General features: G+C 49.0%; 2 protein-coding genes across 3 annotated transcripts in view; one reads left to right on the forward strand and one right to left on the reverse strand.

Annotated features, from left to right (window-relative positions):
• The window catches only part of Asic2 (acid sensing ion channel subunit 2), a 1,067,336-nt gene extending 1,064,291 nt beyond the window's left edge, over positions 1-3,045 (forward strand). For both annotated transcript variants that reach the window (XM_075991396.1, XM_075991395.1), the window contains exons 9-10: positions 1,376-1,444; positions 2,081-3,045. In XM_075991396.1, the coding sequence (XP_075847511.1) occupies positions 1,376-1,444; positions 2,081-2,182 (171 nt within the window). In that variant the 3' untranslated portion in view covers positions 2,183-3,045. The remainder of the gene's footprint in view (positions 1-1,375; positions 1,445-2,080) is intronic.
• A 10,083-nt stretch (positions 3,046-13,128) lies between these two features.
• Spaca3 (sperm acrosome associated 3) lies at positions 13,129-17,947 on the reverse strand. Its single transcript, XM_075942307.1, has 4 exons — positions 17,695-17,947; positions 16,825-16,983; positions 16,416-16,494; positions 13,129-13,195 (listed from the first exon to the last, which is right to left on the reverse strand). The coding sequence occupies exons 1-4, from the start codon at positions 17,879-17,881 to the stop codon at positions 13,129-13,131; spliced, it is 492 nt and encodes a 163-aa protein (XP_075798422.1). The 5' UTR covers positions 17,882-17,947.
• Between the last annotated feature and the right edge of the window lie 363 nt (positions 17,948-18,310).

Consider the following 18,310-nt stretch of genomic DNA (forward strand, 5'->3'; position numbering starts at 1 on the left):
TACCACATGCATTCACACAGCGTGAATTCATACACACAAACACACTCAAACCTCTTGCACAGATCTGCATACTACCCACAACACACTCAAGAGTACACACCACCCACAAGCCTGTCCTCTGAGTGGCCTGTCTTCCAAGGCCTAGCCAGCCCTAGGAAGGGGACACGTGTCCCAGGAATCTTCGTCAATCCCCAACGAGACCACAGTATCCACTAACTGCCTCTGCCACCCACAGTCTAGGGAGATGTGACTCTCTAGACACAGTTGGGACCACATTTCTAAAAGATTTTCAGAGGCCCTGGAGCATGGCAGCTCTTACAACTTCCAAACCCTAGCAAGAGCAAGCCTACCTTGGTCTACTCTGCCCATGGCTCATCTGGGCAGAGAACCAGCTGTGGCCAACTACCTGAAGAGCAGCTGTATTAACGGACTCACCTACCTGTGAATAGGTTCCATGCCAGCACTGCCCTGCCATGGTGATCACTTGGTGACCTCCACGTCCCTGGCCACAGATGGGCAACTCACCCCAGGCTAGGTGTGCCTCCCTGAAACAGGGGGTGATCCCAAAGGTCCCACAGGACTCCCACTGTGCATATTCCCTCCGGATGCTGGGTATCAGCCACCCCGTTGCCTCCCAGGAAAGGCAAAATCCCCCCACGCATCATTTCAGTGGAGCCCCTGTGACCAGTGCAGAGACTCGTGTGTCCCTCAGCGTGTGATTACAACCCAGAGAAGGCCCGATTCTCACTCTGCATTATTTAGTCATTCTCCTGAAAAGCCGCACAAAGCAAACGGCAAATTGAGCCGCATTAGAGAGCATATTTAAGAACTACCCTTAATTGCTACAAATAAAGTGTTATAACCCTGGCCATGCCCTCATCTTGTGGAGGAAGCAGTCCTTGAAAGTGACTAATGAAGCTGGGTGTGGTGGCATATCTCTGTAATCTCAACACCAGGAAGGTTGAGACAGGAGGATGGTGAACTTGAGGCCAACCTGAGCTACTGAGAAAGAGGTCCCAGAACGCTCTCTAGGACCCATGCGGATCTGAGTGTACCAGCGCCTTTAACTTCTCCATTGGAGAAAGAGGTCCACACAGCAAGGTGGAGCCCTTCCCCACCCTCTCCCAAGCTCTGTTTGGAGCAACAAAATCACATGAAAGCCAAAAGGTGAGCTTGAGCGAGTGAGGCCCTTGAGCCGTCCACCAGGCAGAGCTCTCGCCTTTGTACGTACAGCCACTGCCACACCCTCACTGTGTGATCCCCTGGTTCAGCCCTGAGGAAGGATGCCCTTTGGCCTTTGCACCATCCTCCCAGCCTGCTTTGGCCTTTGCACCATCCTCCCAGCCTGACTGTGCACTTCCTGTCTTCCTGACAGCTGATCAAAGAGAAGCTATTAGACCTGCTTGGCAAAGAAGAGGAGGAAGGGAGCCATGACGAGAACATGGTAAGGACAACTCTGGACTCCTGGAGGCTCTGTAGGACAGAAGGCAAGCCTCTGCTGAAGGAGAAGACAGCAAAGAAGCAAGAGTTGTCTTGGGTGCTGCCTAGGTCCTCTGAGTCCTGACTGTGTGCCTGAGGGAAGTTTCTTAGCCTCCCTAAGCATCTGCTAGGATCATAAAGCCTCAGAGGGGACTCATGGGGTTAGGAGAGATTGTGCTTACATTTCAGAGATAGTGAGTGCTCCACCAGCTGTGATCCCCACTCCACCTCCATTCCTTCCTCAGAGTGTCTCAGAGTCATGACCTCCTTTCACCTGTATCCCCTCCCCCAGCTCTGTCTCCATCAACTCCCCTCCCTCCCCATCTGACCCCTTCCACACTGACCCCAGCACCACATTCCTGGCACAGCCTCTTGTCTGGTCCTTCTTTTTCCTACATCTCTCAACCCTCTGCACACTGCAATCTGGGACCCTCAGGCGAGGTACAACGTTTCAGGTCTACCCTGCTCAGGGACTCTTCTGTTTCCCCGGGGCCAATCCTGAAGTCCAGATCAGCTGATCACCCTGATATTTAGAGACTCCCAGGACTTTGCAGTAGAGTTTTCTGAATGAGTGACGAGCGCCCCTTCCTTTTCCCTGCAGAGCACCTGTGACACAATACCGAACCACTCTGAAACCATCAGCCACACTGTGAATGTGCCCCTGCAGACAGCTTTGGGTACGCTGGAGGAGATTGCCTGCTGACACCTCAGGCAACCCAGCACCTCCAAACAGACCTTAAGGCCCAAGACCCAGGACAGGGGACAGCAAGCTCAGGTGGAATGGCCCCTGATGACAGAAAGAAGCAAGAGCTCCCCCTATGCACACATTGCGAACTTCTGCCAAACCTCACTCTGGCCACATCTGACATGAACCGTCCCGGGCCCTGCCATTTGTCCCTTGTAGGACTGACGAGTCCCACTCCGGAGCTGTCCGAGAACTAATCTGCCATCACATCTCACTGCCAGATGTACAAAGCACCTGCATGCTCAGACTTCTTACGGCGCCACCTCCACTTCTGTCCTGTACATGCTATTTTCTCCGTACAGTTTCCAGAACCCACTCTGCTGCCCATGCAGTGGGACCAGGTTCCAACCCCAAAGCCACCCTGAGCCCGGCTCTGGAATCAAAACTGCACGGTCAAGAAGGAAACCACAGAACTCTCTACAACGTTTGACCCTTGTGTTGTTTGTGAAGGTTCTTAACCTACCCACAAACCCTTGTCCCCTAAACGGCCCCTGGGGCTCCTGCACTAAAGGTGACCAGTGCCGACCTCTTTCTTATCCCAGCACCTGTGGAGGTGGTACAGTGGCCTGGGGGACCCCAGTATTCGTCCATGGAGCCACGTCCTTTTCACCCTGTGACACAGCTGTAGAGTTCGATTTCTTTTCGTTTTGTTTTGTTGGGGGCGGGGGCTGTTTTTGTTCGTCTGTTGATTGTTTCGGTTTGCTCTGTTTTATGGGCTTTGGTTTTGATGTTCCAAGGTTCGGTTTGGGTTTTCCATTTTCTTTGGAGTTTATTTATTCGTGCTTTGAACCACAGTCATATTAAAAGCTGGTCTTGTGGAAGTGGCCACATCTGTCTGCCTTTTTTCCGCATCTAGTTTTCTGTCCCTGAGAGCGCAGGAAAGCCTCAGAGCTGCCAGCCAAAGCTACGGAGAATGTGTTTGCGAGGTTCATCGACCGAGCTCCCTTTCCAAGGTGTGTGCACTGTGTGTTTTATCCTAATCTAAGCCAGGACTTAATCAGTTGTCTACATGATTCACTAACAGGTCAAATCCTGTGTTCTGCAGGACACCACTGAATGTAAGTGTTGTTTAAAAGGGAGAGACAGAAGCTACCCATGGCAGAAAGCCCTAACAAAGAGACCTTCCAGGGCGCCTCGCTCTGCCGCCCTGAGTTCTCCCAACCCTGTCTGTGAGTTCAGGTGAGACACAGAGCCAATGTGGCCTCTCACCCATCACCATCTGACCCTCTCTCATGCCCAATTCTTACCCCAGGGAACTGACCTGCCTTGTCCCTGCATCAGTCACTTTTGAAGCATGTAACTCCAAAGAGAATATCCAAATGAGACACGGGTTGAAGGTGCCATTGCTGGTCACAGGTGCATGCTCACCCTTTTGAAGCCTCTGAGTGGCAAATGGGAGCTTCTTGTTTGGGCAGAATCACACCTTGCTGGTTCCATGGTGACGGTTCCTCTAGGCTAGGTTTTGCCTTCCAGCCACAAAGCCCCAGCACTCCTAAGTCAGGGTCTGCCCAGTACTGGAGACAGGTCTGATGCACCTTGAGTCTTTCCCCCCCATGTGCGTATGCATGGACAGAACCCGTCAGAACAGGGGTTCCGGTTCTAGTCTCTACTCTGTACCATTCTCTCCCCTATCCCTCACCACACTGTGATTTCTCCAGCCTGTTGAGTTGAAGAGTTGTCTGCAACTGTGGCCCATGAGCCTCTCCTCTCAGTAGCTGATGGTGGCGACACTCTCACCCTCTCTGGGCTCTCTCCCTTGATTTGAGGATGATCATAGTTTCCCTATGTGAAGGGAAGGTGCCGGATTAGGTCATGTCTGGCATGAGACCCCTTCAGATTCTAAGCACTGTGGTCGTACTATCTGCCACCAGCTGGAACAAGTTCTATATATACACCTGTCACATGCATAAGCCTGGCCAGAAGGAGGTGATGGAAACTGCAAGAACAGGTAGGAAAGCGTTCCGCTGCAATGCCCACCCCCACACTAACATGTACCCAGACTCTCACCGTGGTTGCCTGAACTCTTAACCATTCTTAAGAAGGCAGAATGGCTCCTCTGGAAAGTTTCCTGTATTGTTTTCTATTGTGGAGGCAGTAAGTCACTAGTAGCATAGTGTCATTTAACACAATGTATCATCTTACTCTCCTGGGAGGTCTGGCACCCGTCTCACTGGGCTGAAGTGACAAGATTGCATTTCTTTCTTGAAGCTGGGGGTGGGGGGAGGATGACGACAACACCTCGTTCAGCCTCTAGAGGCCCACCATGTTTCTCGACTCATGGCCCCTTCCGCTTATTTCAGGTTATCTAGGGCTGCTCCGTCTTCTCCCATCGCATCACCAGGACCCTCTATATCACATTTCCCTCCAACCCTGACCTCCTTCCCTCTGCCCTCTTTCGCTTTTAAAGGCATTCTGTGGCTCCATTGGGCCCACCAGGCAATCCAGGACAACCTGCTCCGTCGCAAAGTTATTCCCTCCGGCACATCTGTGAAGCTCTTTTTACTATCTAGGGTCATGAGTTCCAGTGATCAGATTGGAAACATCTTCATGGGGAATTATTCTGCCTGTTGGGTCACATAGCCTAACGCCCTCATTTTTCTCAATAAATAAACCCAACTGGGGTGGGAGAGACCGACTTGGGTCACCCACAGAATGAGCAACTGTGTCAAGATGTACCCCTCAGCTCCCAGACTCCCAGCTCTGTTTGCAGACCTACCATGATGACTTGCTTAAAGCACAAAGGGCCAAACGTGATTTTTCTTTCATTCTTTGCCAGACCAAGGTAACTCTCTCCTGAGACAAACTCACCCCTCCCTTCACCCAGCTGGGAAGTGTCCCACTGGTGGCTGAACTGTGGAAGGACAGGGGTCTGAAGGCTGGCCTCAGACTTGCTTCCATCAATGACAGAAACAAAGTGAAATGCCTGTTTGGATAGCTAGGAGCCCGTCTGATGCCTCTGCCTTCTTCCAATTTAACAACTTCATGCATTTTTAAAAACTGATAACTGAAGATGCTATTTGAACTGCTTCAGTGGATTTCTAGCTTCCTTCCAGGAAAAATATAAATCAGGGAGAGGGATCATTTTTGTGATGGGACAAAGACTGTTCAGACACATCTATATTACTCTTGGCCTCACACGTCTATGTAGCCCTTCCGATTCGGGGGTTCTGGCTTCGTTCAGTTTAGGGTAAGCCTATATACTTAACCTATTTAAATGTTTATATACATACATGTGTGTGTGTGTGTACACACATATAAAATTCAAAAAAGCAAAGCAATTCAGGTATCAATCGTTAACAAAAGATAGTCTAAATTTCAGTAAGTGACAAGGCGTTTATATTGCTGTCATTTCAAACAAGTGTCCTAAGAAATGTATATACAGATGTTTTCTGAGTGATCGTCAGGGAGTGTCGGGTGTGCAGAGGACGCTCAAGCAATGTCACAGTCAAAGGGATCACTGAAAACAACACAGAGACTTGAAGTTGAGAACAGTCCCGTGGCCCCATCTCAAGGCTGGATTCTCAGTGGCCTTGGAGGCCGAGATAAGTTGATTAATGAGTGGCCCGCGGCCTCACAGACAGAGAGTCTAGGAGGCGGCTATAGTCAGTGGAGCAAAAGGAATGAGTCCTTCTGTGTGCATCCAAGCTGTGCCAAGGACCGCACTGGCTGCGCACAGGCTGTGGCTTTGTTGTTTTTGGCAAAGTCACCAGAGTTATTTTATTTTCCTCTCTCCAGATTGAAGCTATTTTTGTGGCTGTTTTAACTGTGAGCATGCCTAGAGAGTAGCTTCTAGTGTGACAATCACAAATGAGAGACTTGAGTCCCCTGAGGGTCCAGCTCCTAGTAAGCTAGGGGCGGCAATGGGATCCTGCCGCCCACAGGTGTGGGCTTGCCAGGTGATATGTTCCTTCCAGGAAGCTGGGCTCAGCCCATCTGAGCAGAGAGGTCCAAGGAGAAGCCTGGTGACCTCGTCCTTCACAGACTTGAAACCTGTCATTCTTGGAATGTGCAGCCAAGGGTCCCCGTCGGCCCCAGTGACTGGATTCCTCAGAGAGAAGAAAGGGGCTTCAGAGAGATCAAAGAGGTCAAAGAATTCCTTCTGCAGGAGAGTTCTGCCATCCTGATCCACATAATGGGGGCCGTCCCCATCCTGCATGGAGCAAGCTTCCTGGCAAAGTGGAGGAACAGGAAGACAAACAAGAGGCCAACAGCCAAAACATGAAGAACACAGGCCCACCGTTCATTCACCTCCACTGCTGTGTACCAGGCGTTTGCCCTCATGACGTTTATAGTCTGAATGGAAACACTGACAGATACAGGTAGATCTGGATTCCAGGCGAAGGGGCGTGAAGTGAGGTATAAGCCAGGTCCCCGTTAGAATAGGCAGAGTTTAGGAGACTGGACCAAGTAAAGGACTCCAAAGAGAGACATGAAAGGGAGAAATGAACATGCGTGCGCACACGTGCACGCAAGTACATAAGATCCTTTTTCCATGTTTTTTTTTTCCTTTTTGCTTCTTGAAGCGTATTGATTCTTAATCTTGTTTGGATCGCTGTGTCATTTTAGATAAAGTGAAAGCTATGAATCCCCCTCCCGGGAAAGACTTTCATGGCCATGAGGCTGGGTTCAAGGCATAAGCCCTGGAGCCCATCTGTGGCCCTCCATGGCTCCACGGATGCTGCCCATCATCTAGAAAGTGCTGACTGATTTCCAAAAGAGCCCACATAGCACACAAAAGAGGGACCGATGTTTCTTCTCCCCGAATGGCACAATGACGGTCGTTTTTCAATTTGCGGAAGGGAAAACAAAGGATAGGGTTTGATCGATTTCAATTTTTTTTCCTCCTTAATTTTTTAACCCTTTGACCCCTGCTGCCGTTCATGAATGGAGCCTGTTCTCACAGACGGCATCGCGAATGAGTGAGCAGAAAATGAACACGCACAGGAAAACTCAGAAATGAGATTTTATAAAATCAGTTTATGCGTGTGGTGATGCTAAGGGCTTGAGAGACCCGAATACATGAACAGCAACTGTAACACCTGCTTTACAGATGTGCTCACAGCCTGGATGCTAGAGGAAGAGGGAAGCAAGAACGTGATGTTCTTGGACGGCCATTGAAGCTTGTTGTGCCCTTGCTCTTGGATTTCATTTGCTTTTTTTAAAGCAGGGATCCTGTCTTATTAGCGTTTCAAGTTCTGTGATAAGACATCATGACCCAAAGCAACTTGTGTAGAAAAGGGTTTATTTCACCTTGTATGTCCCAGCCCCAGTCCCAGCCCATCATAAAGAAAGTCAAGGCAGAACCCTGGAGGCAGGAGCTGATGCACAGACCATGGAGAAATACTGCTTACTGGTTTGGGGCTTCATGGCTTGTTCAGTCTGCTTTCTAATAGGACTCAGGACCACCAGCCCAAGAATGCACTGGCTCCTGTGGGGGCCCCTCCCCCATCAATCATTAATCAGGATAATACTCTCACAGACTTGCCTAAAGGCCAATTTTATGGGGGCATTTCCTCAATTGTGGTTCTGTCTTTTCTGGTAACTCTAGCTTGTGTCGGGTTGACACAAAACTAGCCAGCACAGATGCGAAACTTGTGTGATTGTTCATAGAAAATTCCACACCCTGAGAATGAATGCCGTGAGTGGTGCAGGGAGGTGGGATTTGGATGTCTGCACACTGATGTTCTCTGTGCCACATTCATTTGCCCAGTTTACCACCATGGTGAGCCACACTTTGGCTAATGGCAAAGAAAATCCTGCTTCAAATCTGAGCCATTCTAGTATGGAATGGGGACACCTACCAAGTGTGACACTCTTTCCACACTCCACAGAAACCTGCCACTTTTTCCAGCTCCTTTCCCTCCCTTTCTTCACACCCTCTCCTCTCTCTCTGTTGACTGAGGTTTTCTGTCCCACCAAGTGCCACATCCATTTAGTCACCAAGAAACACACAGAGGTCTACATTAGCTATAAACTGATTAGCCTATTAGTTCAAGCTTCTTATTAACTCTTATATATTAGCCCATAATTCTTGTCTGTGTTAGCCACGTGGCTTGGTACCTTTTTCGGCAAGGCAGTCACATCTTGCTTGCTCTGTGTCTGACTGATGGCTACAGACTGAAACCTTCCTCTTCCCATAATTCTCATTGCCATACCTCTACTTCCTGCCTGGTGGCTGTTGCCCTGTCTATACTTCCTGCCTGGCCACTGACCAATCAGCGTTTTATTAAAAATAATACGAGTGACGGGGTACAGACCATTGTACCACAGCATCTCTCCTTCTCAGCAAATAGTGAGAAGAATACAGTGCAGGTCTCCAGGTAGGTAGGGCCTGGAGGCACCCACTGGTCCCCTGAGGCAGCTGGAGCTCAATACACCCATACAGTGCAGGTCTCCAGGTAGGTAGGGCCTGTGGCACCCACTGCCCCCCCCCCCCCGGTGCTGGAGCTCAGGAAAGCACACAAGGAATAATTTCTTTTCCAAGGTCAGATTGCTGACTAGAGTGGAAACCTGTTGCTCCAGCTCTAGCCAGATCATGCTGGGTTCTTTCAGCTGCCAGATTGACAGATATGGCTGAGCAGGCAGAGGGTCTGACTCGGATAAAGAGCAGTTAGAGTGATCTGGAGAGGCAGGGAGACTCCCCAAGACGGCTCAGGAGAAGTGATATCCACTGGAAGGAAAGCAGAGGCCTGGTACACAGGTAGTTCTTAGCAACACCGTTGAATGAATCACGGCTTTATGAAAGGTGTCAGGACCCATTCATTCTCTCCTTCAGCAAACGACAACTGAGTGCTTCCCCAGTCATTCATTCACACACCAACTGGGCCTTCAACGGGCTCATCCATTTGTTGAGTCCTCTGCTGGACTGTTCTAAGTGCTGGAGACAAAAGAAACACATGAAGTTCCTTCCCTCATGGTGCTTGCAATCTAATAGAAGAAACTGGAGGTGTCTGTATATGTGTCTATGTGCATGTCTGTGAGTGGGGTCTGTGTCTGTGTGTCTGTGGGCGTCTGTGGGTATTTTCAGATGTGCAAGAAGTCACTGTTGATAGTGAGAATGGTAAGGTGGTGACAAGGGAGAGTGAGGGGCCTCCTTCCGCTCTGGTTGTCAGAGAGTCAGTCCGAGGAGGGGAGATCTCCATCATTTTAAATTCAGACAAAAGAAAGAACTAGTCACTCACTGAAAACTCTAATGAAATGACCTGCCTGGGAGCTGCCGAGCTCCTGTAGCTTATTGCACCCAAAGCAGAGCTGGTGAGTGGGAGTCTGAAGAACAATGAGGAAGGAGTGAGAAAGAGGGCTGATCTCAGGAACTAGCTGCCAGGACTCACCGCCATTAGATCAGTGTTTCTCAACCTCCCAAACGCTGTGACCCTTTGTTCCAGTTCCCCATGCTGTGGTCACACACACACACACACACCCGCCATACAATTATTTTTGTCACTACTTCATAATTGTAATTTTGCTACTTTTATGAGTCATAATGTAAATAACTGATATGCAGGATATCCGTTAAGTGATCCCAGTAAAAGGGTTCGTCCCTAAAGGGGTCGTGACCCACAGGTTGAGAATCCCTGCGTTGGGGCAGAAGTTCAAAGGAGTTGAGGTGGCTCTGGACTGGTCGGCTGAGTCCTCCTATACCAAGAAACAGCTTGGGTTTCAAGCTGAGAGTGAGAAAAGACAGCGCTCAGAACCTGTGACAAGAGAAGAGAGAGCAGTGGGAGGAGACGCAGTAGCATCAAACAAGGTGAAAGGCAGGGACATTTTCTGGAAGCCATTACATCTGCCCCAGCGGAGAGAGAGGAGGGCTTGATTGAACACATCTGAGAGTGGGAAGAAGGTGGGACAGTCCAGAGCTTTTGAGATGAGAGGCTGAAAAATGCCTGCCACACAAGCGTAGGAACCACATTTAATCTCCAGAACCCACATTTGCAAAAAAAACAAAAACAAAAAAACAAATGAAAATAAGCTTGTCACAGGGGTACATATCTGTAACCCTAACGCTGGAGAAGCAGAGACAGGAAGATCCCTGGAGCCCAATAACCAGCCCATATCCTAGTCAATGAGTTCCAGGCCAGTAAGAGACCCTGCTGCAAAAAAAAGAAAAGAAAAGAAGGAAGGAAGGAAGGAAGGAAGGAAGGAAGGAAGGAAGGAAGGAAGGAAGGAAGGAAGGAAGGAAGGAGGAGGGGGGAGGGAGGGAGGGAGGGAGGGAGAGAGAGAGAGAGAGAGAGAACAGTGTCTGAGGAGCACCCTCAAGGTTAACTTCTGACCTCCACATGTACCTTCACACACATACAGGCACACACACACACACACACACACACACACACACACACACACACGGGAGAGAGATGCACAATACAACAACAACAACAAGAGGTCAAGTAGACAAGTTTTCATGAGCAGAAGACTGTAGGGGCGAGTGGTCGGGAAATGGGGACCCACCTTGTAACCAGGGTACCTAACAGACCTGAACATTCTCTTAGGTTTGGGACCCAGTGCTCCTCTAGTTTCTGCTCTTAGGAGAGCTTGTGCACTGCCAACCCTCACCATAAGCCAGACCTTCGTAACTTTGATCAGAGCACTCTCTCCTCGTTATGCCTTCTCCATCTCCACCTGCCCCCAGTCAACACCCTAGCCCGAGCCTCCAGGGTCCCCTTTTCCAGACCTGACACTGCTCAACCTTACTTGGAAGAGGCCTGAGGCCAGGATAGCAGTCTCCACATCTTTTTAAGAATTCTCCTCTCACTTCCAGGAGCCCCATTTTACTCATTCCTGGGCTCTCTTCCCAGACTAACTGAATGAGGCCCACTGGAGCTATCAGGGAATGCAGGTACAGGCATCTGAAGCTACAGTATTTACCATAGAGGAGCCCTGGATCTCTGAGCATCAGCCCCTGGTCCGTGTGTGGTGACTGTATACACTCAGGAGGTCAGAGTGACTTGGGTACAAAATGTCCTTCCCTGAATCTGTGTCCTTATCTACAGAATGAGAGGATAGTGGTGCCCACATCATTATTATTGTCCCCAGGTATAAATCAGATAATGCATGGCACATGGTCAGCACAGGGTATTTGTGTGATTTAATCGATCTATTAGTCATCAATGTCACCTCTTAGCAAGATGTTTTATCACTGTCCACTTGGATAAACAGCTCTCTTGTTTTATCATTCATTGACCAGTCCAGTCGTAAATGGAAACGGATCTATTTCATCATTTGTAGGTTCTCAGCCACTCCTCCAGTATTTGTCAGCAGTTTAGGGAAAGGGAACATTGGGTGACATCCCCCTAGGAGCCACTAACCATGCCTCAACTCACAGTTTACACAGAATCCAGTGAAAACCCTTATAGAGGATGCTACAGTCTAAACTCAAGACTCATTCTTCTTACACGTCATCCTCCCATCACCTCTATTGTGGCACTGGCTAATTTTATGTCAACTTGGCACAGACTAGAATCATCTGGGAGGAGGGAATCCCAACGGAAAAAAATGCCTCCTTAAGACTGGGCTATGGGCAAGCCTGTAGAGCATTTTTTTTTATTAGTTATGGATGTAGGAGGTCCGAGCCCTTTGTGGGCAGGACAGTGGTACTGGGTTCTATAAGAAAGCAGGCTGAGCAAGCCGTGAGGAGTAAGCCAGTAAGCATCACTTCATCCATGGCCTCCTCATCAGCTCTTGCCTTGCCTGAGTTCCTGTCCTGGCTTCCTTCAGTGATGAACCATGATAAGGAAGTGTAAACCCAATAAACCATTCCCTCCCCCAAGTTGCTTTTGGTCATGTTTCTTCCTCACAATAGCAGCCCTAACTACGACAACTGCTATTCTAGCCATCTCAAGACTGCCTGCCTTGCTCCTTTAAATACAGATGTCCCTGGTACCTGAGACAGGTCCTGTCAGTGAGGGCAGTGCTGCTTTCCTCAGAACTTCCCACATGCTGGGAAAGGCACTCTGCGTTTTGCTGCCCTCTAAACCCACTGGCAAGCTCCACTCCATCTTCCAGCCTCCTAAGGGTAGGCAGAGCCTTATGACTTTCTCTTACAAGAAGTGACTAGTTATTAATGGTGCCACTTGAATCTCCTGCCTCTAGAGGGCACTAAAGAGCAAGGTGACCAATAAAGCAAGACACACACACACACACACACACACACACACACACACACACACGAGATACATACAAACACCCTCACAACAACGACACCTATGACGATGAGAGTGGACAGAACTTAGGGACGGGACACACCCCTGTGGCTCTTCACCTACAGTCACTCTGTCTCACCTCATGACCATGGGATCTGAGGAGACACCAGAGTAAGAGTTAAGGCTATGGCGGCTACAGCTACAGAACTGCAGAAAGTAAAGCGGCTCCAAGGATCTTTCCAAATATGCCAGGGGTTCCCAACACCAGACTTTTCTAGGTTTGCCAGGTAAAAATACAGACGTTCCCAATTAAATTTGAATTTCATATACACAAGTAGGTTCTTCAATATTAGTATGAGCCATACTATATTTGAATTAAACATGCATATTAAAGTTACTCGTGTAGCTGAAATCCAAATTTAACTAATCCAAATTAACCCTATTTTTTTCTCTGTTTTGGCTTTTGCTAAATACGGTGACTCTAAACCCAAACTCTGTCAGATATGGGGAAGGTAGGTACTGACCTTATCCCCTTTTGTGATGGGCATTTTGGAGTCCACCTGAAACCAAAGCCCAGGTGAGCGTGTGAGGTGAGACAAGAGGAGGCTCTGGCTCCAGCTGGGTGCCTGCAGACCTGCAGAACGCTGGGGAACATCTTAAACATCAAGTTAGACTTTTATTAGTTGGCTTGTCTTCCCAAGCCTGTGTCAGGAACAGAGCCGCACTTCCCAGTCAGCGGTGTGTGGCTTGGTCCATCCAGAAAGGATCTTAGAAGTCACAGCCATCCACCCAGTCACTGAGGTCCTTTCCCTGGCAGTGATGCCTCCAGGCCTCCCTGTGGGTAGAAAACAAGGAGGAAAAGAATCCACATTAGCAGCCAGGTGGTGGTGGTGCACACCTTTAATCCCAGGGATCAGAAGGCAGAGGCTGGCTCTGTGTGCTTGAGGCCAGTCTAGTCAACCACAGCTACGCGGAGAAACCCTGTCTCTAACCCCCTACACACACACAGCCAGCTTAGACAACCACAGCTACACAGAGAAACCCTGTCTCTGACCCCCCCCCCACACACACACAAAATCCACATTAACATCATCCCTTGGTGCTATTCAGATAGCAGGAAAGGTACCGGACTCTCCACTGAAGAGAAGCAAGGTTGCTGAGGCTAAGCAAGGGACTAAGAGGATGGGAAGCAACAAATAAGCTGAGCTAACCTAGAGGAGGTGGTTTTTAAGAAAGAGAATAACTGTTAAAAGTCAATATCTAGCTGCCTTATTTTACCATTGAAGATACAAACTAGTATGCTCAAGCTTACCCGTGTCCTCGTCAAAGGTCTAGAAGCTGGAATCTGGAGCCTAGGCACAAAGCTCCTTTCCTACACCCAAGCACTTCTGGGAACAGTGAGACCACCGTGTATGTGTACAGCCCTTCACAGTCTACATACCACCATGCCCTTCACCCACTTATAACTTCTTCCCTCCTGTCCTCAGCTGGCCTAGAGGTCGATTGGGTCAATATTATCTCCTCTATTTTCCTAAGAAGAAACTTGGGCTGTGATGTACACTTATCCACCCAGGGTACACGGCTGTATGCACACTCAGCATGTCTTGATTGCAAGCGTAGGTCTTTCCATGATTGACTACTATACTCCTCTTTTGGGACCATTCCCACCCCCACCCCGTGTGTGTGTGTGTGTGTGTGTGTGTGTGTGTGTGTGTGTGTGTGTGTGTGGTGTTAGGCTAGATGTCAACCTAGACTGTCATTTCTCAGAAAGTGTTCACCTTGTCTTTTTTAGAGACAGGGTCTCTCACTGAACCTGGAACTAACTTACTAATTAGGCTAGGCTGGTTGGCCAGTGAGCCTCAAAAATCTGCCTCTACCTCTCTATGGTGGGATTACAAATGACCAGCTTTTAAACGTATGTTCTCGGGACCCAACTCGGGTCTTCACTCTTGCATGACAAGCAATTCTCATGGACTTACCTGTCTTCCCAGTCCTATCACATCTGCTATCTTGAGGAAGATAAAAAGAGAACATAGGGTCCTAAAGCACAAAGTTCTCCGGAATCCCAAGGTGTGAAATCTAGTGTCCATTGTGATGTCAATGTCAAAGAGTCCAGTGATTAATAGTGCATCGGAAAGGCTTCTAAATAACTGTCAATAAAGACAGGTTGATTGTCTATTGCATTAGACTATAAGATACTTGAGGACACGGACAGGTCACAGCTATCTCTGAAGCTCAGCATCTACCTGGACCTTGCAAACCTGCATCTCCAGTGCATGTGAGTGGACAGGAATGGACAGCCTGGCATCCCCAGTGCATCTGGGTAGACAGGAATGGACAGCCTGGCATCCCCAGTGCTGCATGTGAGTAAACAGGAATGGACAGCCGTGTATCTCCAGGGCTGCATCCAAGTGCATGTGAGTGGACAGGAATGGACAGCCTTGCATCCCCAGTGCATGGAAGTGGATAGGAATGGACAGCCTGGCATCCCCAGTGCTGCATGTGAGTGGACAGGAATGGACAGCCTGGCATCCCCAGTGCATCTGGGTAGACAGGAATGGACAGCCTTGCATCCCCAGTGCATGGAAGTGGATAGGAATGGACATCCTGGCATCCCCAGTGCATGGGAATAGACAGGAATGACAGCCTTGCATCCCCAGTGCATGGGAGTGGACAAGAATGGACAGCTCTGGACCTTCTGGACCCACTTCTTCCAATTAGCCTCAGACACTCAAGAGTCACCCATACCAGGAATTTACTCCAAGTGTGTGACAGAGGTGTTCTTTGGTTTCACCTATTAGGACCAGGTCTTCAACTGTGCAGTAAGGGTACCAAGGCTGCAAGCGCTTGGAGTAACACCTGAGCTGACCTTGTCCCTTCCTGCTTTTATAAACACGCTCTGTGTCCTACAGAGCTGGCCTTACCCCAAACTCACTTCTTAGTGTTTCAACTATTCTCAGACCAACAAAGCAGTGTCCATTTCAAGTAATGTTTCTGGAATATCTCAAGATTCAGTCATTTGCAAGCAGTGGTGGTGCATGCCTTTAATCCCAGCACTAGGGAGGCAGAGGCGGGTGGATCTTTGTGAGTTCGAGGCCAGCCTGGACTACAGAGCAAGTTCCAGGACAGGCTCCAAAGTTACACAGAGAGACCCTATCTCAAAAAAACAAAAACAAAAAGATTCAGTCCTTTACAGTGTCTCCTCTTTCTCTTAGATCATACATCACCTACTCCTGAATCCCTTCCCGCCCCTTATCTCTCTCTCTCTCTCTCTCTCTCTCTCTCTCTCTCTCTCTCTCTCTCTCTCGTATCCATCCTTGGTGCACCTGTCCCTCTCCAAATCCTATGTCTCACCTAGATTCCTACAAGAGCATCCAATAGATCCACCAATCCTTCCCCATCTTTATTTTCTCCTCCTTTCTTCTGCTCCAAGGTCTCCTAATGTTCTTTCCCTGGCCTCATTAGCTGCTATATCTGTCCATGGTCTGGGTGTTCCCCGCCCCTGGAGTGGTTCACCTTTCCCAGATTCTTCCCTGCCCTTCTGGTTTCTCCTTCATAAGCAAGAGTAGAGCGGAGGTTGGAGACTCCGGTGGGAAACACACATCAAAAGAGTTTGGGCAACTGTGACACAGGTTGTATGAACCAGTCATCTAGGTCAGAGCCCGATGCTCAGACAACCTCACCATTGTGAGGAGACTTCAAAGAACATGTTTCTGGAAGTGGGTAAGAAAAAACAACTGAAAGAGGAAGGTTCCAGAGCCCTACCCATGATCCAAGCAAAGAACCTCATCTACCATCTATTATACACCTTGAGTTTTTATATAAAATTTGGACTGAGATGTGTGGTCATGTGATTGCCAGTACTATCCTCCCTGGTTGTGTCATCCGGAATTATCTGGAGTCTCATAATTCCCAACACCGGTTGTGAGGTTTGGTTCATGAAGTCAAAGAAATGTGTTGCCTAGGATAAAGTGGATACTCATGGAAGGTCAGTTCCCTAATGTTACCCTCCAGTTCTGACTACAACTCCCACAATTCCAGTGGGAGTTACTCACCAGTAGCCCAGACCCTGGGGCTCTTGAACTATCTTCATGACACAGATGACAGAATCCTTGAGATCTTGGCTTAACAAATCTGGGGTGGGAGGGGGGAAACACAATGAGGGGGCAGAGAATGGGGTGATCTCTCTCTCACACACACACATACACACACACGCACACACACACCACTTCTGCATCTCTGGAAACACCACTCCCCTGTCTCTGAAGATGTCACCCTACCCCTCTCTCCCACAATCTTCCCTCTATCCCTGTAGCTCTAAGTCCATCTCTCAGCCTAGACCCCAAATTGGATTCATAGCAGGCCTTCCATCCCCACTTGACCCTTATCCATCTCCTGGGGGATCTCTACCCAGAGACAAAGACAGGGAAAGAAAACTAAACTATGAAAAAGAGGCTAGCCCACCGGTGCAGTATAGCTGGCAAAGCTTGGGGCCACTCGGGACGAGAGTCTTGCACCATTTCCGGCTGTTGATCTGGAAAATGCCATTGTTGGTACTTCCGTCAGCTTCATGGTCCACAGCAGCTGTATTGAAGCCACTTGTGTAGTAAGCAAGGCAGACCCCTACAAGGCACAGACACAGCTCTGAGGTCAGGTTCTTGGGCCACCACAGACAAAGGGTTCACAGATAAATTCCTAGACACTGGCTCCCTCAACACCATGGAGCCAACAACAGGTCTCCTTGCATCTACTTTTCAGATGGATCAGTCTAGAGGTCAAAGTGACTGCCCCAAAATTATATACAATTACCTCAAAGCAAGGATCAGGACTTTCCATCTTCCTACTCTCTCACTGTGCAGTATATGGAAAAGTTGGCTGCATTTGTTGAATGCATTTAGAAGAGCTAAACGTTTAGAGGCAAGATTAGGAAGACACAAGCAAGCTCTACAAAGGGGGGCAGGACTAGAGACAAGATGAATGTAGATGTGATTGGGCTTTACAGTCTCCTGAAAGTGCCTCTAGTCGGCAATATTATTGGTTTGCTCAGTTCGCCATCTAAGTTTCAGCAGCTGTATTTGTTCCTCACAATCAAGATGAAGTGTAATCTTCAAAGCTGCTGGTTCCTTTGACTTCCTGGCTAGCAGCAGGGATGGTTCTAATCTGCTTGCCTGCTGCTTGCCTAGGATGAGGTTAACTCAGAAGGTGGGTGCCGTCCCCCTCATTGGCTTCTGGTTTTACCAAGAAGGATTAAACTCAGAAGGCCTCCTCTAAGGCCTTTGAATGAGTAGGAGGAAAGACAGACAAGGGAATGAGCGGAGGGAGAAGGGTTCTCACAATCAGCCAGGTTATATCCGCGATAGCCATCCAGTCCAAGGTTATGCAGCTCTTTGGCCAGCTCACAACGACTGAAGACCTTGGCCTTGCTGGAGGCAAGCAGGCAGCTGAGCAGATAGGCCAGGGCCAGCCAAGGGATCCCAGGCGGACACATCTGTCTTCTGGGAGCCCGGCTCCTATTTTCCATGCAGTGGAAGGTAGAGGGGGCCGAACTGTGGGATGGCAGACAGTTCACCAGCCCGGGGTCCAGACAGCTGCCCCTTGGAAGAAGAAAAGAAGGGCAGGGTTTGAGTTCACCTTGGGAAAGGAGAGAAAGAAAAGACAAGGCTCCATCCCCGATGGGACACCAGACATGCTCCTGAAGCCTTGGACAAGGTTCCTGAAGCCCCACTCTAGGGATCTCCCTCCCAGCCCATCCCAGAATCAGGTCCCTCAGGTCACATCATGGAGCCCACCACTGCTCCCTTCTATTTCTTAAGCTTAGGATATTCTTCAAGCTTCTTTTTCTTCATTTATAAGATGGGGTAAATTAATAGTACTTGCCTCAGAAGATGGTTGAAAGAATAAGAGAGAAAATGAGTGTAAAGATACTGGCTCTTGGCATTAAGAACAGCCT

Source organism: Microtus pennsylvanicus, chromosome 11 (genome assembly GCF_037038515.1).
Source record: "Microtus pennsylvanicus isolate mMicPen1 chromosome 11, mMicPen1.hap1, whole genome shotgun sequence".
In the NCBI taxonomy this organism is placed as follows: domain Eukaryota; kingdom Metazoa; phylum Chordata; class Mammalia; order Rodentia; family Cricetidae; genus Microtus; species Microtus pennsylvanicus.

Excerpts from the sequence above, each read along its gene's own strand:
- Spaca3 (XM_075942307.1), bottom strand. The coding sequence starts at position 17,881 with ATGGAAAATAGGAGCCGGGCTCCCAGAAGACAGATGTGTCCGCCTGGG. Across the intron at positions 16,495-16,824 it reads TTGCCAGCTATACTGCACCG|ATTTGTTAAGCCAAGATCTC; the intron begins GTGGGCTAGCCT and ends CTCCCACCCCAG. Across the intron at positions 13,196-16,415 it reads CCCCAGGGTCTGGGCTACTG|GGAGGCCTGGAGGCATCACT; the intron begins GTGAGTAACTCC and ends TTCTACCCACAG.